Source organism: Rhinolophus hipposideros (assembly GCF_964194185.1).
Source record: "Rhinolophus hipposideros genome assembly, chromosome: 11".
NCBI lineage: Eukaryota > Metazoa > Chordata > Mammalia > Chiroptera > Rhinolophidae > Rhinolophus > Rhinolophus hipposideros.
Genome location: NC_138057.1, coordinates 46,765,020 through 46,788,280, shown reverse-complemented (window position 1 = coordinate 46,788,280; position 23,261 = coordinate 46,765,020). Strand labels below are relative to the sequence as shown.

At 37.7% G+C, this 23,261-nt stretch overlaps 1 protein-coding gene across 9 annotated transcripts in view; it reads left to right on the top strand.

Annotated features, from left to right (window-relative positions):
• FRMD3 (FERM domain containing 3) overlaps positions 1–21,493 on the top strand; it is a 247,202-nt gene extending 225,709 nt beyond the window's left edge. For 3 of the 9 annotated variants that reach the window (XM_081065846.1, XM_081065844.1, XM_081065849.1), the window contains one exon: positions 16,049–19,749. In XM_081065846.1, the coding sequence (XP_080921972.1) occupies positions 16,049–16,647 (599 nt within the window). In that variant the 3' untranslated portion in view covers positions 16,648–19,749. Of the gene's footprint in view, positions 1–16,048; positions 19,750–21,262 lie in introns of those variants that run through there. The other 6 variants (XM_081065847.1, XM_081065852.1, XM_081065845.1 and 3 more) reach the window with 4 other exon arrangements.
• Positions 21,494–23,261: the final 1,768 nt, after the last annotated feature.

The following is a 23,261-nucleotide window of genomic DNA, read 5'->3' as shown; positions in this document are numbered from 1 at the left end:
TTCCCTATGTTCCCCACCCCTCAGGCCCTGACAACCACTTTTCTACTTTCTGTTTCTATGAATTTGACTTTTTTTCTTCTTTTAAAGATTCCACACGTAAGTGATATTATGCAATATTTGTCTTTCTCTGTCTGGTTTATTCCACTTAGCATAATGGCCTCAAGGTCCCTGCATGTTGTCACAAATGGCAGGATTTCCTTCTTTGTCATGGCTGAATAGTATTCCATTATACGTTATATGTCACAGATATAGATATAAAGATATAAAGATATAGATATAGATATAAAGATACAGATAGAGATATTAATTATACAGAGGGGGCCAAAATGTATATACATTTTAAGAAAGGAAACCATATTAAAATTGTAATACTCAATATATACGAATAACAAAAGATGAGTACAAGTCACGTTTGACTTCTGCAATTACAAAAGGTGCTCAAAGTGGTTACCATCAGCGTGCAGACACTTCTGATTACGGTGAACTACTGCTTGAGCAAAGTTGACCAAAGTGTCCACTTGTATACATTTTTTTGGAACCCCTGGTATATGTAATATATAATATTATATATATAAATATAATATCTATATGAGTATATATCATCTGCTTTACCCATTCATCCATGTAGACATTTAGATTGTTAAAATTCAGACATTTATATTGTTTTCTTATATTGGCTATCGTGAATAATGCTGCGAAGAACATGGGAGTACAGATATCTCTTTGATATCCTATTTTCATTTCCTCTGGATATATACCCAGAAATGGGATTGTTGGATCATATTAGTTGTATTTTTAATTTTTTAAGGAGCCTCCTTACTGTTTCCCGTAGTAGCTGCACCAATTTACATTCCCACCAACAGTGCATGAGGATTCTCTTTTCTCCTCATTCTCGCTAACATTTGTTATCTTGTCTTTTTGATGATAGTCCTGATTTTTTGATGAGAGCTTGTCCTCTTAACCTTGATGGTAAATTTACAAAAGGGTGATAGTATGCAGTTTCCCAAATTAACATGACCACAGAACACTCTTTTGAAGGAAGCACTGTCAACACCTTATGGTACACTAGTGACCTGCAGAGCCACGCTGAGCAATGCTGCAGAAGCATATTGGAGCCATATGGTTGACTCCAAGGGAAAGAAAGTACAGAGTGACAAGAGCAGAGAGTTGAGGGCACCACAAATAGAGGTGAGGAGACTGTGGAGAGAACAGAGGTAGCTTAGAATCATTGGATGAAAGCCTATAGAGTATGGAGTCTCAGAGATTGAGTAGTTAGCAGGTGGACAGCAAAAAGCACTGTCTTTAGCATTGGAGATCTTGCTAAGGGCTATTTCAGTGGGCTAGAAGGGACATCTGCCTACTGCAATGTAAAGGCAGGAGTGACTGAATCATCCTCTTAAATTGTAATTGTTGAAGTTGCCCAAAATGATGGTAAGACTAAGGGTGTCAAAAATGTTCAGCCACTCCTGAAAGCATGAACAGAAGGTTGGTAGGTGATGAACACAAGGAGAAGAGAGACTGGAATGTATAGATGAGAGGAACATTAGGATTTGCTGTGTGTGTGTGTGTGTGTGTGTGTGTGTGTGTGTGTATCTAAGTTTCCATTTGTCTATACTTTCCTGAGTCACTGGGATGACTCTTCATAGGTTTTAAATAGAATGAACAGGCAGTCTCCCAAAAATATTCAGAGGCATCAGGTACATTTCTAGTATGAGATATTTTGCAATAGCCATGACTGAAAGTGAAAACCCTCCTCTGGATAAGTAAATGTTATTCTTAGGATCTTGTCTTTAAATCCATGGGACATGAGCCTCACTTGAAAGATTAAACTTTATTCCTAATAAAAGGAAGATAAAAGAGTCATGAGAGAGGTTAATGGCATGCTATCTTACTACATTTTGGAAATTTGTATGCTGCTTAATATGGATAGAACATATTTTAGGGAGGGATAGCACATGCAGAATATAGTAAACTCTAACCTAAACTGTTAATCCCCACAACAACAAGTGTTTTGTTGTTGGGTTTTTGGTTGTTTTTTTTGCTTCTATCCTGGCTACGATACAATCACAGCAAATCTGACATATAATGAGGTGACCATAACATTTGTTAAGCAAATCTTTTGAGAGCAAAAGGGGCACTTTAATGATGCTGCTAGGACAACAGGCATATAGTGGGATCATCTGTCTCCGAAAAAATGGGAGCAGATGATCACCCTGCATATAATGACACTGTGTTTTCAGCAAGTGAAATTGGACCGGTAACAGAGAAGACTCTTCCTCCTTAGTTAAGAAGTGAGGATCTCTCAGGCCTCTCAGATCCCCTTTCCTTCAGGCTACATGGTGGTCTGGAATAAGCTTTGGAGTCAGACAAACCCCTGCTCTTTTGCTTCCTGGCTTCATGACCTTGTACATGACCATCTCCTCTTATGACTATCACATGACCATGTGCTTAAAATGTCCAGCCATATAAAAATTCATTGAAAATCTTAGCACCCTTATCTTTTCCCCCTTTCCAACAGTTTCTCAACAGATAAAGGAGAAATAGCTCTGCTTACTATATACAGGTGATTGGTGCTTTCAGAGAAAGTACTTGTAGACTTTTAAGTGGGATCGTGTATTAACAAACATAGATTAAGATGTAACCACAGAACACTGGAACTGGAGAGGTTGGGACCATTTGTAAAAAGTCCAAGACTCACAGAACTGAAGTGATATGTCTGAGTTCACACGGAGAGTTCTGGCTCAGTTGGGAACTGGATCCAGGTCCTTGAAATTCTAGCCACTGCTCTTTCACTTCATCATATTTCCCAGAAGTGGAGTGATGACCTGTTCCCTTGTCCTCTCCCACTCTTTCTTCACACTTTTCTACCTCAATTCCAGAGTACGGTATATTTTCCAGAGCCAGTATGGCTAAGCTTAACAGCATAAGCGGATAAATCAAGAGTTCAGCCCAGCTCAAGAAGGATGGTTCTGGTTAATCAGAACAAATATGTGACTTCTGTAGAGACCTGACAATTTGGTATGCACTTGGGCAAGTGGTTGTTAAGCCTTTCCGATCCAGTGTCCTATTTTAATAATAAAGATCTTAATAATGTTCTCTCTACTGTCATGAGATGAAACTTAGAGAAAATACAATCTACATGCACATAACTTTAAAAGTCAAAATAATGCTCAAATTGTGACCTCCAAAAGATCCTCCATGATTTCCAAAACATACTCCTTTCCCTGGGTGGTGGTACCCCTTTCTTTGTACTCCTGCTCTGCAGATTTAATGGACAGTTGATATTTGGGTATCAGCACAGGGTGACCTGGGGAGCCTCCGAGGGAACCAGAATGATGGTTCCCAATAGTTGCCATTCGCCGAAGCCTCCAGCATGGAGAAAGGCCTGATGCTCACAGGGCAGGACCATGTGGCCATGACAGGGGAGCTAGGAGCAAAGCTGCCGGAGTGTCTCCTGCAAAGTGAGCCAGTTTGGTTTCAGCCAAATAGCAGCAGCAATGGTAGATTCCAAACAGGAAAGGCATTGCTAAGTGGGATTAAAGTACCGTAAATAACCCAAATTCCTAAGTCTTTACTAAGGAGGTTAGCATGGATACATGCAAATGACAAGTGATCCGTTAGCTTTTGATACTGCTATATTGTCCCTAAAGTGCTTTGTCACATTTTTCTTTTCTACATACTTTTGAGTTTTTCCACAAACCCAGGAGATCGTTCGGGGTCACTAGTACCTTCATTTTGACATGCTTGTCCTGGTGATACCCGATACTGCATTGCTTCATTCATAGACATGATTGACACACAGGAGAACTAGATAAGGGCCGGTCTCTTCAGCTGCTTTGTACACACACAGGCTGCTGGTAATCTCAGCTGTAGTATTTGGATTTTGTCACAAATGTGTGCAGAGTTAACAGTGGGGCAGATTTCTGAATGCAAATGTGAGCAATGCTTATTCCATTTTTACCTGCCACTAATTTGGGGGTGTACTAAAATAGGTATGTATGTTGCCTTCAGCAATTAGATGAAGAACAACATTTTCTTTTTTTTTTTTTAATTTATTTATTGGGGTGACAATTGTTAATGAAATTACATAATTTCAGGTGTACAATTCTGTATTACATCATCAATAAATCCCATTGTGTGTTCACCACCCAGAGTCAGTTCTCCTTCCATCACCATATATTTGATCCCCTTTACCCTCATCTCCCTCCCCCCACCCCCTTACCCTCTGGTAACCACTAAACTATTGTCTGTGTCTATGAGTTCTTAAGAACAACATTTTCAATAAACAGCGTCTGTCCGTAGCCTGCTGAGGAGGTCGTGTTGTGGTGCATGGTGTGTCTTTAAGGGCTACTGTCACATTGGGATCATGTGAATGGTGTTCAGTGGGACGGACAGTACGCAACCTGGCTGATTGTACATGGTGGGCACACTGCCTGTCCATCATCGGGGGCAGACTTTTCTGTTCAGCATCTTCTCATTCTCACTTCATAAAGCATTTCTTCAAATTGAATAATGACAATATTACTATACTAAAATTTAATTATAACATTTATTGAGCATTTCCTATGTGTCAGAAAGTTTACAGCTATTATCTAACTTTCATTGGGCTATATCATTATACAAATTTGAAAACTATTTCCTTTTCCTACATCATTGTCATTTCATTTTAAAAACAAAAAAGCCGGCAGCCTTTGAGATTTGTGAATATATACAGGAGGCTTCTCATACATGGATGAAGTAAAATAATTTAATGAAGCAGTATAGATAATCTTACTAATATAGTATTTCTGGTCTCCTTGGACATTCTTATTAGAATTCACCAGAAAAGGTGTATAGGAAACTTTAAGCATCTATCATATAAAGAAAATTAAGAAAATATGGATAACCAACTCCTTGTACTCTGTAATAATGGACTTGTTTTTAACTATGTATTAATAAAATGATATTGCTTGATAATAGATCAAATGTAGCCTAATGTTCGTTGGTAAAGTAGTAATATCTCATTTCTATAGTTTTGCTGTAGGCAGCACTCAGGCACCTGTAATTTCATTTAACTCTCACCGCAACCTTATGAGGTAGGTTTTACTCTCGTGTTGTAGTTAAGCAAACTGAGCTCCGAGAACAGTAAGTAACTTTAACTAGAAGTTACTTAATAACTAAAGTTTCGTAATGTAAGTAGAGAGCTGGGATTTAAACCTGGGGTTGTCTAACCCTTGTCTGGTCTCCTTTCCACTCTACTCCAGCTGCTTTACAATGTGAACATAGTGATGAGGGGAAAGTAATGTGAAACTCCAGCATCACTAACACGCGTGGTTAGAAAAACTATGAAAGGGAAAGAAGGCATTTATTTCCTTGCCTACCTCTTCCTTTTCAGAAAAAGGAAGATCTCTCTGTTATTGAGCTCAAAGTACCAGAACACTCGAGTGACTTGAAACATTAGGAATCTAGCTGATTTTTATTACAGCAACATTTATAGACGAGCAGCCTGTATGCCTAAAAGACCCACAGGCACATTGGTATGGATTGCACAGATCGTTTTAAAATTTTGAATTTTAAAGCTTTCAGATGGAGTTCAACATGGTTAATTTACCCCAGTCACCAGCAGTCCCATTGTCCCCCACGTGGCCCCCACCATTCACTTTAGGCACCTACCCAGCCTGTGGAGGCACTGGCATTTGTGACCCTGGATTAGTTACTGTGGTTATGTCTTCCCCAGAAGCTATTTGTCTTTACCTTTTGCTAGTGCTCCACTTTTCTTTCTTATATCCTGGACTTCTCAGAAGAAAAGTGAGGGAAGGGGAATACAGAGTATGGGGATAGGGGCTGAAATGGTACACAGTGTGACTAGGAAGGCCTCACTGAGAAGGTGACATTTGTTTAAAGACCTGTAAAGAAGGAGAGAGCATGAACCTATCTGAAGGAAGAGTGCTCTGAGCAGAGGGAACAGCAAGTGCAAAGGCCCTTCAGTTGGGGCGTGTCTGATATGTTTCAGGAACAGCAGGGCATCTGTCTGGCTGGGGTGGAGTGAACAAGTGAGTCATAGGAGAACAAGCTCAGAGTCAGAGAGGTGAGGAGGGCAGGGAAGGACACCTTGAGTGGGGCCCTAGGCATCCCTGCAGGTACTTGGGTTGTACCCTAAAATGGAAAGCCATTAGAGAATATTGAGCAGATAAGTGGCATGATCAACTTTATGTTTCAAAGGCTCACTGTAGCTGCTGAGCTGACAGAAGCCCTTATGTAGCAAGGGCTGAAGCAGGGAGAGCTGATGAGATGCTGTTGCAATAATCTAAATGAGTCAGGATGGTGGTTTGGACCAGGGTGCTAGCAGAGGACGTGGTAATAGTAGTCTGATTCTGGATATGTTTGGAAGGTAGAGACAGACAGGGTACTTACAGGTCCAATGTGGGTATGAATAGAGAAAAATCAAGGTTTTTGGTCTGAGCAACTGGAAGAATGGAATTGCCATCAACAAAATACTGCAGTCTGGAAACTTGAGATTTCCTATACCCTCTTGTTATAGGAGAAGCATAAGAGAAGCAGAGACAAAGGGAGAGGAAGAAAGGCCAGAAACATGAGAAAATACTGTTAGAAAAAAGAGCACTGAAGATGTGTGTGACCACAGGAGCAAATAAAATAGCCAAAGGGGATGAGAGTTCTTTCTAGACCAGTACTAGCAGTCAGACACAAAGTTACTTTCACTGCTTTCTGAAAGGAGAGGATGATGACTCTCCTTCTGGGGCTATGGAATACCAACTATGCAGAGCATTCTAAAAAGCCCTAACTTTTGTCATCTTTCCCTACAGAGCAAAAATTTTCTCCCTTCAAGTTTCATGTAGTATTATAGGGTAGTAGAAAATTGATGACTTGCACTTATTTTTTATTTTCATTGAGGTGAAGTTCACATAACATAAAATCAACTATTTTAAAGTGAAAAATTTGGTGTCATTCAGTATATTCCCAGTGTTTTACAACTGGTACCTCTATCTAGTTTCAAAACATTTTCATCACCCCAAGAGCAAACCTGTAAGCAGTGACTCCCCATTCCTCTCTTCTCTTAGCCCCTTGCAACTACCAGTGTGCTTTCTGTCTCTATGGATTTACCTAGTCTGAGTATTTCATGTAAATGGAATCGTGTCATGGCTTCTTTCACTTAGCATATATTTTTGAAATCCATCGATGTTGTAGTATGTATCAGTATTTCATTGTTTTTTTATGGCTGAATAATATTCCAATGTATGGATGTACCACATTTTATCTATTCATCCGTGTATGGACATTTGGGACTTTTGGGACCTTTTGACTATTGGAGTAGTGCTGCTCTGAGCATTGCATACAACTAGTTGCTTGAGTCTCTGTTTTCAGCACTTTGGAGTACGTACTTGGCAGTGGAACTGCTGTATCATATGGTAATTCTACGTTTGATATTTTGAGGAACTGCCAAACTGCTTTCCATAGCAGATGAACTATTTTAAATTCCCATCAGCAATTTCTCCACATCCTTACCAACACTTGCTATTTTCAATAATTTTAAAATTATTTCAAAAATTAAAAAAAAAAGTCTTGCCATCGTAGTGGGTGTGAAGTGCCATCTTATTGTGGTTTTGATGTAATGACTGATGATGTTGAGCATCTTTTCATGTGCTTGTCATCCTTTGTTGGCTTGCGTGTTTTATGGTGTCTTTCATCTAGACTGCTAAGTGTTATCATACCAGAGCTATTAGAAGATATCTGTTGATTTTTGAAAGATAAAGCCAGTAATTCACTCCTGCACATCTTTTCTTCCCAGTCTTATTGAGATATAATTGACATACACCACTGTGTAAGTTTAAGGTATACAGCATAATGGTTTGGCTTACATATATTGGGAAATGATTACTGCTATCTCTTTAGTTAGCATTCATTATCTCATTTAGATACAGTAAAAAGAAAAAAAGAAAAAAAGAAAAAATATTTTTTCTTGTGATGAGAACTCTTAGGATTTACTCTCTTAACTTTCATATATTATCATACAGCAGTGTTAACTGTAGTCATGTTGTACATCATATTCCTACCCTGTTTCCCCGAAAATAAGGCCTAGTCAGACAGTCAGCTCTAATGCATCTTTTGGAGCAAAAATTAATATAAAGGACCCAGTCTTATATCATATAAGGCCGCGTCTTATATATTATATTATTATGTATAATTATATAAGACTGGGCTGGGCCTATTCTGTTCTATTCTATTCTATTCTATTCTATTCTATTCTATTCTATTCTATTCTATTCTATTCTATTCTATTCTATTCTATTCTACCTGGTCTTATAGTAAAATAGGACCGACTCATATAATTTTGGCTCCAAAAGATGCAGTAGAGCTGATTGTGCGGATAGGCCTTATTTTCAGGGAAACACGATAGTACTCATTGATCATATAACTGAAAGTCTGTAGCTTTTAACCCCCTTCCTCTAATTTCCCCTCACCACATCCCCCACCTTTATGACCACAAATCAGATTTCTTTTTCTATGAATTTGTTTTTTTTTAAAAAAAAAATTAGAACCCACATATAAATGAGATCATATTGTATGTTTTTCTCTGACTTATTTTACTTAGCATAATGCCTTCGAGATCCATCCATGTTGTCACAAATGGCAGGATTTCCTCATTTTCTATCGCTAAATAGTATTCTAGTGTGTATGTACACAAGTACATTCCACAATTTACTTATTCAGTGAACTCTTAGGTTGTTTCCATATCTTGGTTATTGTAAATAATGGTGTTATGAACATAGGGGTACAGATATCTTTTCAAATTAGTTTTCATTTCTTTTGGATATATTCCCAGATGTGGAATTGATGGACCATATGATAGTTCTATTTTTAATTTGTTGAGGATCCTCCATACTGTTTTCCATAGTGACTGTACCAGTTTACAACAGTGCACAAGCATTTCCTTTTCTCCACATCCTTGCCAGCATTTGTTATCTCTTGTCTTTTGACGATGGCCATCCTAACAGGCATGAAGTGATATTTCATTGTGGTTTTCATTGACTAGTGATGTTGAGCATTGTTTCATGTATCTGTTGGGCATTAGTATATCTTCTTTGGGAAAATGTCTGTTCGGGTTTTTTGCCCATTTTTAAATTGGATCATTATTATTTTTTTGCTATTGAGTTGTATGAGTTCTTTATGTATTTAGGATATTAACCCCTGATTAGATATATGGTTTGCCAATATTTTTTCCCATTCTGTAGGTTATCTTTTCACTGTTGATTGATTCTTTTGCTATGAAGCAGCTTTTTAGTTTGATGTAGTCCCACTTGTTTATATTTTATTTTGTTTGTGCTTTACATGTCATATCCAGAATATCATTGCCAAGACCCATATCAAGAAGCTTTTTTCTTATCTTTTCTTCTAGGGTTTTCATGGTTTCGGGGCTTACGTTTAATTCTTTAATCCATTTCAAGTTAGTTTTTGTTTATGGTGTAATATCTGGGTCTAGTTTCATTCTTTTACACGTGACCATCCAAATTTCTCAGCGCCATTTATTGAAGAGACTGTTTTTTCTCCATTTAGTATTTTTTGGCTCCCTTGTCAAATATTAGTTGACCATATATGTTCCGGTTTATTCCTGGGCTTTCTATTCTGTTCCATTGATCTATTTGTTATTATGCCAGGACCATTCTGTTTTGATTCCTATAATTTTATAGTATAGTTTGAAGTCAGGAACTGTGATGCCTCTGACTTCGTTCTTCTTTTTTTGGATGCTTTGGATGTGCAGGTTCTTTTGTGGTTCCATCTAAATGTAGGATCATTTTTTTTCTACTTCTGTAAAAAATGCCATTGGAATTTTGCTAGGGATTGTATTGGCTTTTGGTAGTATTGACATTTTAACAATATGAATTCTTCCAATCTATGAACACAGGCTACCTTTCTCTTTGTTTGTGTCTTCTTCGATTTCTTTACTTAGTGTCTTGTAGTTTTCAGCATAGAGATCTTTCACCTCCTTGGTTTATTCCTAAGTATTTTACTCTTTTTGGTGCTATCGTAAATGGGATTTTTTTTTTTAGTTCTTTTTCAGATAATGTTTTATTAGAGTATAGAAATGCTACTGGTTTTTGTATGTTAATTTTGTATCCTGAAACTGTACTGAATTTGTTGATTAGATCTAGCAGTATTGGTGGCATCTTTAGGATTTTCTAAGCAGGCATGCTGCAGAGATATCGCTGGTTGGTTCCATACCACTGCAATAAAGTGAGTATCGCAATAAAGTGAGTCACATGAATTTTTTGTTTACCCAGTGTATATAAAGGTATGTTTACACTATACTGTAGTCTACTAAGTGTGCAATAGCATTATGTCTAAAAAAAATAAAATGTACATACATTAACTAAAAAATACTCTATTGATAAATAATCATCATCTGAGCCTTCAGTGAGTTGTAATCTTTTTGTTGGTGGAGGGTCTTGCTTTGATGTTAATGAAAATGCAGTATCGACAAAGTGTGACAAAGCAAAGCACAAGAAAACAAGGTATGCCTGTATATAAAATCATGTCATCTGCAAATAGAGACAGTTTTATTTTTTCTTTTCCAATTCTGATGCCTTTTATTTCTTTTTCTTGCTTAATTGCTCTGGCAAGGACTTCCAGTAATATGTTGAAAAGGAGTGGTGAGAATGGGCACCCTTGTCTTGTTCCTGATTTTAGAGGAAAAGCTTTCAACTTTTCACCAGTGAATATGATATAAGCTGTGGGATTATCATATATGGGCTTTATTATGCTGAGGTACATTCTTTCTATGCCTAATTTGTTAAGAGTTTGCGTCACAAACAAATGTTGAATTTTGTCAAATGCTTTTTCTGCATCAATAGGTATTGTTCAAATCTGCTATTCCCTTATTGATTCTGTCTGGATGGTCTGTCTGATGTTGAGAGTGGGGTATTAAATTCCTCAACTATTATTTTATTGTTGTTTATTTCTCATTCATTGTATATATATTATACAATGTGTGTGTGTGTGTGTGTGTGTGTGTGTATTTCTTTTTCCCCCAGAGGAAAATACTTGTTTTACATTCATATGGAGTGATTCCTTTCATTACTATTAATAACCTGGAAGACTCATCCAACTGAACTCTTCTCACTTTGTGTGTGTCGGTGTCAGCTATATCTGAGAAGCCTGCTGCATTATGCTAATGAGCTATAATGATTTTAGTGTAGGGGCACATAAATATTTACAATCGTTATATCTTCTTGCTTATGGACCCCTTTATCATTATATAATGACCCTCTTTATCTCTTTTTACCATTTAGTTTAAAGTCTATTTTGTTTGGTACAAGAATCGCTACTCCTGCTTTTTTTTTTGCTTGAAAAAAAAGCAAAAAAAAAATTTGCTTGAAATATCTTTTTTCATCCCTTTGCTCTTAGTGTGTCTATAAGGCTAAAGCAAGTCTCTTGTAAGCAGCATATCATTGGGTCTTTTTTTTTTTTTTATCCATTCAATGTCTTTTGGTTGGAGAATTTAATCGGTTTGCACTTAAAGTAATTACTGATAAGTAAGAGCTTACTATCGCTATTTTGTTATTTGGGGGCTGTTTTTTTTTAGCTACATTGTTCTTTATTTCTTATCCTGCTGTGATGTGTGTGTCTGTGTGTGTGTTGATGTCTTGTGGTATTAGTATGCTTTGACTTCTTTATCATGTTACTTTGTAATTACTACATGTTTTTCCCTTGCAGTTACCATGAGGTTTACATAAAATACATTGAAACTCAAATACCTTATTATAAATTAATAGTAACTTAACTTTATACAGTTCCTAAACTTTGCACTCTTACTTTTAGGTTATTGATGTTACCATTTACATATTTTTATATTGCGTAATTAATAACAGATTATTGTAGTTATGGTAATTTTTAGTATATTTGTTTTCTACCTCTTAAATTATATTTGTAAGTGAATCACACACCATCTTTACCATATTGCAGAATCTAACTCTGACTATATTTTTGCCATTACCAGTTAGTTTTTACACTGCCTTATATTTTTCTGATGTTATGAGTATACTTTGATTTCCACTCAGTGAACTCCCTTTAGCATTTTTTTTTTTGTAAAGGCTAGTCCAGTGGTGATGAATTTCCTCAGCTTTTGTTTGTTTGAGAAATTCTTTATCCTGCCTTCATTTCTGAAGGACAGCTTTGCCTGGTATAGTCTTCTTGTTTGACAGTTTTTTCTTGACATATTTTGAATATGTCATCCCATTCTCTTCTGCCCTGAAAAGTTTCTGTTAGGATGACACCAATAGTCTTATGGGGGTTCCCTTGTATATAATTTCTCTCTTTTCTCTTGCTGCTTCAAAATTTTTCTTTATCTTTGACATTTGACGATTTAATTATATGTGTCAGCATAGCCCTATTTGGGTTGAATATATTTAGGATCTTTTGGATGCCTATTTCTCTCCCTAGGTTTGGGAAATTTTCAACAATTATTGTTTTAAACACACTTTCTATCCCTTTCTTTTTCTCGTCCCCTTATGGAAGTCCCATAATGTGAATATATATATTTTTTTCATTATATCCCCATCAGGCCAGCAGTCTGGCTTTACTCTTCTTTTTCATTCATTTTTTTTTTCTCCTCTGATTGGATAATTTCAAATGTCCAATATTCTAGGTTGCAGATTCTTCCGTATGGTCAAGTCTACTGTTGAAGCTTTCTATTAAGTTCTTCTGTTCAGTGATTGTATTTTTTAGCTCTAGGATTTGTTTGGGTTTTCTAAAGTGGTTTTTATTTCTTTGTTGAACTTCTCATTTTGTTCATTCATTGTTTCCTAATTTAGTTTAGCTGCCTATCTGTGTGTTCTTGTAGTTCACTAAACTTCTTTAAGATGATTATTCTGAATTATTTGTCTCACAGTTCATAGATCTCCATTTTTTAGCATCAATTATTAGTGCTTTATTAATTTCTTTTGATGGTGTCATACGAGGCCTGACAATTAAGTTCGCGAACTTGTTGCAATGATGTTGCTAATCTTTTTTGATATCAGAGGGATTATTCATTATGAATTTGTACCAACTGGACAAACAGTTAACCAAGTTTACTATTTGGAAGTGCTTAAAAGGCTGCATGAAAAAGTTAGACGACCTGTACTTTTTGCCAACAATTTGTGGCTCTTGCATCATGACAATGCACCAGCTCACATGGCACTGTCTGTGAGGGAGTTTTTAGCCAGTAAACAAATAACTATATTGGAATACCCTCCCTAGTCACCTGATCTGGCCCCCAATAAATTCTTTCTTTACCCAAAGAAAAAGGAAATATTGAAAGGAAGACATTTTGATGACATTCAGGACATCAAGGGTAATATGATGACAACTCTGATGGCCATTCCAGAAAAAGAGTTCCAAAATTGCTTTGAAGGGTGGACTAAGCACTGGCATTGGTGCATAGTTTCCCCAGGGGAATACTTTGAAGGTGACTGTAGTGATATTCAGCAATGAGGTATGTAGCATTTTTTCCCAGGATGAGTTCACAAACTTAATTGCCAGACCTCGTATTTACCTGATTTTTCATGAGGTGGGGTCTGCTATTAGAGTCTATTTTTGGGTAAGGCAGTAGTTCAAGCTCTGAGTCATGGATAGGGGCTGGGGTTGGTGCCACTGGCTGAGAACAGCTGGATAGGACTTCTGGCTTAGTTGCCTGCCTAAGGCTGTAGGATGAGCTCCATGGTTGCCTATATTCTCAGGTCAGGCTTACTAGACAGTTGGGACTGGGTACTATATAATCAGCAGTAGGTGGGGCTATGAATTAGTTTCCCTACGCTGGTGAAGCAGCAGGATGGGACACAGGGCCTGTACGGCAGTTTATTTGGGGATCAGAATCAGGTAAGCGTATATACTGGATATCCTGGTCAGGTGAAGCCATGGTTTTGCTCTGCAGACAGGAAAAGCCACGGGCTGTGCTCTCTGTTGAAGTGTCACTATAAGTAACACTGTTAGATGGGCTGCCAGCTTCCAGTGTGCTCTGGTAAGGTTAACTGGTTTGGCAGGCTGAAGGCTATATTCAGCGATGAGTGCCCAGGTGCAGGGGGGAAAGCAGCTTCAAGGCCCCTAAGGCTGTATTTGTGATCTTCACTCAAGCCGACCTGTGCCCAAATTTCCCCGGCTGAACAGGGCTACTTGCTTTGCTCTCAAGAGTGATCAGGTCTGCTTGCCCACCTCTCAGCTTGAGCCTTGCTGGGTAACATTTTCCAGGTATTCTCACCAGCTCTTCCTGTCAGATGGGGATGGGGCCACTCTCCACATTGGATGGGGCTATGAATCAGCCCTTTGGAGGGCTCACTTCAAGCAACTCCCAAATTTTCCCAAACAGCCTTTCGAGTCAGGAGGGGCCAAGCTTCACAGTAGGTGAGGCTATGACTCAGAGCTTCAGCCTGGGCGTGGGCAGACCAGGCTACAGAGCTGGCAAAACTCCTTGTCTGAGGACCCAAATCAGGCAGCCCTGCATCCCACCAAGTTCCCTGGTCAGACTGTGTCACCAACTTGATTCTGCAGATGCGCACACCTGCTCATTGGGACTACTACTTGGGCTTCACAGGTAAGAACTCAGTCTGCCAAGGTCTGAGTGTTGGTTTTGGAGGCCCCTCCCCCGTCTTTATCACAATCAGATACCCAGTGGTTGAGCTCTGCAGTGCAATCCCTGTGTGGTGAAACCAGAGTAAGGGCTACCATGAAGTGACCCATACTTCTGGAGGGCCTGGATGTCACCCCTGGAGTCTGTTTTTCCACCAGAGGAACCATAGGCTCAGGGGAGACCTTTCTATGTGGAGCTATGCTGGCCTGGGGGTGGGGCCAAACAGCCAGCATGTAACCAGTCATCTTACCCTTCTAGAGCAGTCTGTTTTGGTCTGTGTGGTGCAGGGGGGTGCTGCAGCCTCCCTCCCGTGTTCTAGGATTCTCTCAGTGGTGTCTTGTCCATGAATTGTTTAGTTGTCATTCTTGTGAGGGGGAGCAAAGGCAGGAATGACTTACGTTACCATCTTGGTGTCTGACGTCACTTGCTGTACACTTGAAGAAAGAGAAATTCTGAAATGTAGTCATTAAAAGCTGGTTTATAATTACCTAATGTACATGGTCACCAATTTGGTATTATGTTGTAGAACCATTCTGGGGAGCACTTCTATGATCCTTACTTTATTTCCCACTAAGTGCCCAACAATCAAAATTAGGAGGGCTTGCCGGAAGCCTGACAGTAGATAACTGGATTTCACATGTATAAAATGAAGGGCTGAGACATACCTCTCCTCCAGTAAACTTTAGGAAATAGTAGTCAATCCTTTTGACCAAGCAATTTTCCTTTTGGACATCTATCTATGGCGGATGAACTGAAAACAAGAGGAGGAAAAATGACTTTATAAGATGTCTCTTACAGCATTTTTTTTTTACAATTGCAAAGAAATCTGTTTGCCAATAAGCAACTAATATTGTATTAACTAAATAGAAAATTTCACAATTATTATAAATACAAATGGGAGTTTATTTCAACATAGAAAATGTCTGTTAAAACGTTAAATAAAAGGAGCAAGATGCAAGTTTGTGCACATATTTGTAGTTACATAAAACTAGAAACCACAAAATTTTGCCTAGAATGAATACTAGAAAACAATACATAACTTAATAAAGTGATTATCATTGGATAGTAGATGCTATAATTTTACCATAGTACTTTGACCGGGTTGACTTCTAAAACACAGCTTCAAAATTTTAATAGTGACTTATTGTCATTTTGGCCAAATGACCAAAATTGATGCTTTGCAGATCATAATTGCACATGTAAATGTTGTAAATATTGCCAGTCATTTGTGGTATATTGGTTATTTTGGGTTTAGCATGTTGACCTTAGAACTTATGGTTCAGGGTCTGTTACTGAAATGACTTTGTTAAAAGTCAGAATTCCACAGAACAATTCCACACATTCCTTGAATTGTATTCCCCCTCACCCCCGGTTTGTTTCCATTTACAGATCTTTATGGAAAAAGGAAACCTAAAATTTAGAATTACGAAAAAAAATGTCTCTTTACAGGTATTCCATTGCCCAAAGAAGATGACATTTCTGCCCCCTTGATCTCCAGTTCACCGGTAAAGGTAGCCCGAGAGTATGAAGACTCCCCAAGCGAAGAAGAAGATAAAATAAATGAAGAGCCTTTGACAATCTCTGAACTCACATACAACCCAAGTGCCAGCCTGCTCCCCACCCCCGTTGATGATGATGAGATTGACATGCTCTTTGACTGTCCATCTAGGCTTGAGTTGGAAAGAGAAGACACAGATTCATTTGAGGAACTGGAAGCAGATGAAAATGCCTTCTTGATGGCTGAAGAAGAGGAGCTGAAGGAGGCTCACCGAGCTTTGTCATGGAGTTATGACATTCTGAGTGGCCACATTCGGGTGAACCCCCTGGTCAAGAGTTTTTCCAGGCTCCTTGTGGTGGGCCTGGGGCTGCTGCTCTTTGTATTCCCCCTGCTTCTCCTCCTTTTGGAGTCAGGTATTGATCTCTCCTTCTTATGTGAAATCCGCCAGACGCCAGAGTTTGAGCAGTTTCACTATGAATATTACTGTCCTCTCAAGGAGTGGGTGGTTAGCAAAGTAAATCTCATTCTCTACATGCTGGGTTGCTCATAAAGTTCCTATCTCATATGACTAAGGGCTATATTCAATACTAGTGATTTGTTTTTTCAGCAAATGCCTGGTTCTGAATAGTCATGGGGCTGTCAACAGTGTTCCTTACTCAAAACTGATTATTCAAACCTTTAAGTTAGCTTTCCATATACTTCACTGCACTTAAATAAGTTTAAATCAAATATAGTAATTTTAGTTATAGGTTAGGAAGATAGCCCTTAAATAACCACAAATAGGTTTATTTCTTATTATATCACAGACATACTCTTAATTATATCATAACACATTGAGCTGAATTAGAGTTCACCCTTTTTAATAGTTACCATCATTATAAGCTATAAGGTTCAGAATCAGAATTTTAGTAAAAATCCAAGAGAAAGTTTTTGAATATAATCCTTAGTGAAAATAATGTTCTCTAACCAATGCCTATACAACTAAATTTATGCTGGTTTTTTTTTTAATATTTTTATGTGTTCAGAATATTTTGGTAACTTTTTAGCAAAAAACAAAACAAAACAAAACAAAAAAACCCCAAAAAAGCCTCCTGGAGTGATTTAAGTGTACAGATTGTAAGACTAATGCACAAAGGGTATGTCGGGAATGTTTTAATGTTTTGGCACTGGTTTGTTTTTTAAAATATTTTTGGTTGAACAATCCCATAATTTGTTGTTACCTGCACATGAGATAGAAAATAGGTAGAAAGACACTGTAGCAAGTAAGCTCCTAAAACAGATGATGGAACTGGAGGATGTAGAAACTAAACATCAAGGGGACACAGGGTGGTCCATTTTTCAAAGTATTTGGACAAGATGACTTGTCACTTTCATTTGCAGCCTGTCCACATATTTTGGCTGGGGAAGCAGAACATTTTAAAAAGAAGGTGAAACTTTAAAGGAAAAAAAGTTAAAAGATATGCTAGATAATTGCATGTTATTATACATTAACCCAAGAGTGGAAGCAGATGGGAACTTGACAAATGGCAAGTAGCAAAAGAAAGCTTTGGTGAGGCTGGTAGGCAGGTGGTGGTAGGCACATGATCTATTTTCTGGAAGTGATGGTGATGCAAGGTATTGGATAATGTAAAGAACAGCACGCTTGCTGTCTAAGTTGACGTGAATATGTTTAAGTGGCTCTAAATAAGAGTGGAGAAACTTGAAGACACATTTTTGGTCCCTCATGCTATTTACTGTGATTCTGTGAAAGAAACTTCAAAAGAAGTGCGTGTATGAGAGAGTAGGAAAGAGAAAATGAAAAGAATGGAATTTGACTTTTTGATAAATGCCAGTGATCTTCTTTTGTGGTGGTCATTGTACTCCTTTCCTGGTTTCCTTAAGATCTTAACTCATTCATAATTGGGGCTCCCATTAAGAAAGTGGAGGGGACTCTTTAGGTAGACCATTTCAGCTTGGGTGAATTAATGAAAGGACTCAGGAGAGGGGACGGATGTTCTAGTACTTTCCTTCATACAATTAAATCCATGACAGAAAGGTAAGAGTATGGAGCTTTGGCATGGAGCATTGGGATTTCTCCATGGATTGAAAGTGTTCCCTTGTCTTCATTTACTAAGAGACTGGGTTGACTGTAATCTCTCCCTACCTCTAATGGACACTCCAGCTCTATCATTACCATAATTTCCAAGTTGGCCATTCCAGTCCTACTTATTCATGGAGTTCTGAGTGCTTTATTAGATAATTGATTTTGAAATTAAGTTTTAAAAGTCAGCTCATGAAGCCTTCAGTTGAGCAAACTATTATATACATTTGCTCTTAAGTTTGTAGGATGTCATTTCTCCTGTGCTTTCAGTGATTTATTTTGCTTTTTAATAAAGACTGTTTAACACCTGAAATTTGATAATACACAAATATGTTTTCCATAGTTTATTTTGAAAGTTGGCAAGTGACCAGCTTTTAAAACTGAAGTTCTTTCCCCCCTTTTATCATATGACTTTCATGTCATTCTAAGGGCCCTCCAGTGTAGTCTGCAATAAATTAGTTCCCCCTCTAATTATGCTTCATATAATTTTCTTTGAAGTTCTAACCATGACAAATCACCTAGCCCTCATCCTTTATAAATATTAAATAATATTTTTTATATTATGGAAATAATGTATTGCCTGTCATAAAACATTTGAAAAATACTGACAGGAGAAATCTCACACATGGCCCAACCATGTATATTTATATTAAGGAATAACAAATATATTATTTCTAACATTTCCAGCTAACGTCTTTTTTCTCTTAGGTAAAAACCTCATTGTTGAATAGAAATGTTTTTAAGTGAAGGTGTTGACAGGATTGGGTCTGCTGAATTTAAATAATAGCCAGTGAAAGTAAAACTGGGATACCAAAATACCATTTTGTTGGGATAGAATCAGAGCCTTATTAGAAATACCACTCCAGTTTGATAGAAGACAGTCACCAGTTGCCTGAGTCAAATGAGGAAAAGACTGCTTCCAAGATGGAGAGTATATAATATAGTGAGATAGAGTTCAAAGCAAGTGTGTGAGTATATGTATATTCCATATTATTGGTATATATGTGTTTATATATAAATCTGTATATATGTGTGTATTTGTGTATACACAACTGATACACCCTTCATTCACAGTTGTATTTACTTTTGCCCAATTGAGGAATTTGTGACATGTTATTATTCCTTTTCCCTCTCAGATACCATGGTGGATAAAAACCCACAGTCTCAAAGGTTTCAAATTTCCATGAAAACCACTGTGGGTACATTTGTGGTTATATATACACACATATATGGCAAATATATATACACACACAGTCTTGTCTTTAGTGCTAATGCAAGTTGGATCGTGAAAAAAATGTAGGTAAAGTATTGTGTTTCTGTCTGTGCTTGGAACATATTGTAAAATGTTATGTATTTGGAATATATTTTGTGGCTTGTCTAATATTTATAAAATCAATTCTCAGAAGAATTCCAAATGAATTGATTTCATTGAAATACTAGAGATAGGGGGGCCATGTTACCTATGATTGGAGCCTTATCTTTGTATAGTGAAATTTGCATTTCTATGTCAACATTCAGATTGTTTTATATGTTAACATGGTGGCAGGAATCCCTAATAAAAGTACTCTGGGGAAAAATGTTTCTGCAATCATTTAGTTTTATTCAAAGCAAAGTTATATAAATATCCTATTGGAAACTACACAAAGGTGCCATCTAGGACCATGAAATGAGGTCACCCTTGAATGGTGATAGTATGAAAAAAATAATCACAGGTAATGGATGGGAGTAATCTTTTGCAAAAGTCACCCAATCTAAGAGCAGGAATATTATGTGTACTGGAAATGCACCTAAACGTAAGAGAGACAGCTATAGTCTATTATTATGGCACTAAGATAATTAGAGAAATAAAAAAGCATAGAAAAATAGAAGAGGGGTGTTTTGCATGACAGGTAGGGGGAAGGATCTCAGAGTGCTAGAAAATTAGTGTGTTATCACTTCCGGCCCGAAAACGGTGCCTTCCTGTGCTAGAAAGAGCTATATCAGCCTCACCTCTGCAACACGTGCCATTAAACTTCTCCTACCTGTTCATGGGCCTTGGAGGAATCTGACTATTCTAACTACTCTGATCTTCCCCTCCATTCAGCAAGGCCCTCTGCTTTGTTACAAACCTAACAACTCTTCACCTGTCGTTAAATCAGAAGGTGTTACTCTGAATGAAGCAAAAGGGGCTCTCATTACTACAGGAACACCATACATGTCCACTCAAATTATACTCCAGCTGTGGTGGCCACAAGTCTGTCAAGCTGTTTTTTCCCCCAGTGTTATCAAGATATAATTGACATATAACATTGTATTAGTTTCAGGTGTACAACATAATTTGCTATATGTATATATTACACAATGATTACTACAGTAAAGTTAACAAAATCCATCACATCACATAGATACAAAACGTTTTTCTTGTGATTAGAACTTTTAAGACCTCATCTTAGTAACTTTCAGACACACAATATTGTTAACTATAGGCACGGTGCTGTACATTAATTCACCAGAATTTATCCTATAATTGGAAGTTGGTACCTTTTGATCACCTTCATCCATTTCACCCACTGAGGGGCTGGGGATGTGTGTGCAGGGAGTTTGTCAAGTTCTTACTCAGCAGTCCTCACAACTCCAGGCTCTAGAGTACAGGCAAGAACAGGAATCCAGTAGTTGGTATTAAGGCGTGAGGTGACATGGACATACAGTCCCAACTCTAGCAGCTCTGTCTGGCACCTTGGTTTAGGTTATCACATGCAGCAGACTGGAAGGCTCACACAGAATGGCCCTTGGCCTCTTATTTGTTGAGCAGTGCAGACTCCCGACCCAATCTTGCCTCTTGGTACAAACCCTTTTCCTTATTCCCACATTCCTTGCTCAGCCAAATAGGGGAAAGATCTCGTAACCACATTCCAGCTTTGAAGGAAAGTACTAGGGAGAAACTTTCCACTGCTGGGGTGACCTCGGGATGGTTCTGGTTGATGAATTTGAGACTCTTTGGGCCATCTTTCTCTACTAGGTGAAGGTAATGTGCTAAAAGTCCCTGCTTACTTGTCCTCCTGCTTCTCTCTCTCTTTTTCTCTTGGACCTGCTTTTGGGCTTCCAGTCTCCATGCAGTAAACAGACCCAGCAGGACCTGCCCATGGTGGGCTCAGCCAGGACTCGGCTCTCCACATTCCAGCCTCGGTCTGTGATGGGGTGGGTAAGTCTAGCAAGCCCAGCCCAGTGGGCTCAGCTGTCGTCACTTCAAAGAGGAAGAAAGATGCCTCGCTTGGGCCTCAGATCCCAGCTGTGTTCTACAATCCATTAATAAAACTGATTTTAATCCTTTTCTGCCATTGAGTCTATTGTCTCTTTGGAACTGGGGTGGTGGTGAGGGACAAGATTCACACTAACACACTCAAGAATATTTAGGATCTCTGCAACTTCCAATATTGCAAGGAAGAAGTGGAGAAGGCTGCTCCTGGCTGAACCTCAGGCATCAGGGGATGTCTGCCACTGACATCAGCCCTGATAGGCCTTGCAAATGGGTGAGGAAACTTGGGACTTAATATTAGGAAAAAACAGGATTGATTGGAACCATACCACCCTATTGTTTACCTGTAGCTGATGCTTACCCCAAATAGCTCTCTGGAAAGAGAATCAAGGCCACTTTCCTTGTTGTAAAGGGAAATTCTTAGTAGGGCAAAAGGTATGCTTTGTGTGGGTACCAAGTATTGAAACATGTCTTGCAAATTACAGTAGCTTCTCTAGCTAACACCGATTACCCTGAATCTCCTCATCCACAAGAATTATGATTTTGATAATTACAAGGATTTTGAGTTTTCCAAGGAGACTATTCTTCATGGGAGACAACAGACTAACAAACCAACATTAGTTTCTACTCTGCTTGGCAGTTACATTCTTCTTAAGTTAAAAAACTCAGAGTTCTGGTTTAAGCCTCAGTCTCCTGTAATTTCCTGGGTGTGAATCAGCTTCCTTCCATCTTGGATTAGCCTGAATGTCCTGATAACCCTGAGCTGCTAGTTCTATAAAATTGCAAACCAGAACCTGAACTGTGGCCATGTAAAACTGATTTGTAAGAAGAGTTAAATCCTTTTAGAAAAATTGTTCTGCAAGCATCAGGAGTTCCACATGTACTAAAATTTATAATTCAAAATAAAATATCAGAAATTTATCCTAATGTTGTTACAGCTCATGAAATATTCTCAGTGGCACTAGTAACAGTTGCAATGTAAAGATCCTTCTCAAAATTAAAAATTATTAAAAAATATTTGTTATATTGCATTTATCAAAAGCAACTGATGTCACTCTCAATTATATCAATCTAAACTGAAGCTGCTAAAATAAGTTGATGGCTTAATGAATGAATTTGCAGAAAAGTGAACTCTCAAAAAATCTTATGATCAATCAAGGTATTTATATATTAATATAATAATATATCATTATTGTATTATACAAAATTATGACACCAAAATATTTTTTACAATTTGTAATGCTGCATGTTGTAGTATAAATATTGTTATACATGTATCCCCATTACCCTTTTATGTTTTATAAATAATAAAATATTTTGAAAAGAAAAAGCTTTATATTTTAGTACTTTAACTGCAATTTTCCTTTGTATTTTGAACAAGGATCTCCACATTTTCATTTTGCACTCGGTTTTGCAAATTATGTCACTGACCCTGACTGGTTAAAAGAATGGAAGAAGTGAGTATTGAAAAGAACTGAATGATCAGAACTGAAAATTGAAGTGTGAAATCCAAATGTATAGGGCTCATTTTTCTTTCTTTGAAGAATTTAAAACCATCCAAATAATGATGAAGAATGTATCTTAAAGAAAAGATTTCCTCTTTGTGTATAAAGATACAAAGTGAGGGAACTAGCTTTTTGCTAATGTTTTTATTTTCTCAAATTTCATTGATTAGATTGGGTTAAACCTACAAGTGAAAGAAAATGGATGAAATTAACATTCTGCATCTAGGATTTGATAAAGCCTTTTTGGTATAATTCTGTAAACTGAGAAACTGAAAAATCTTAATGATGGTATGACAAATCTTTTTTCAAGTCAGGTCATTACCAATTTTTTGCTTCAATAAAAT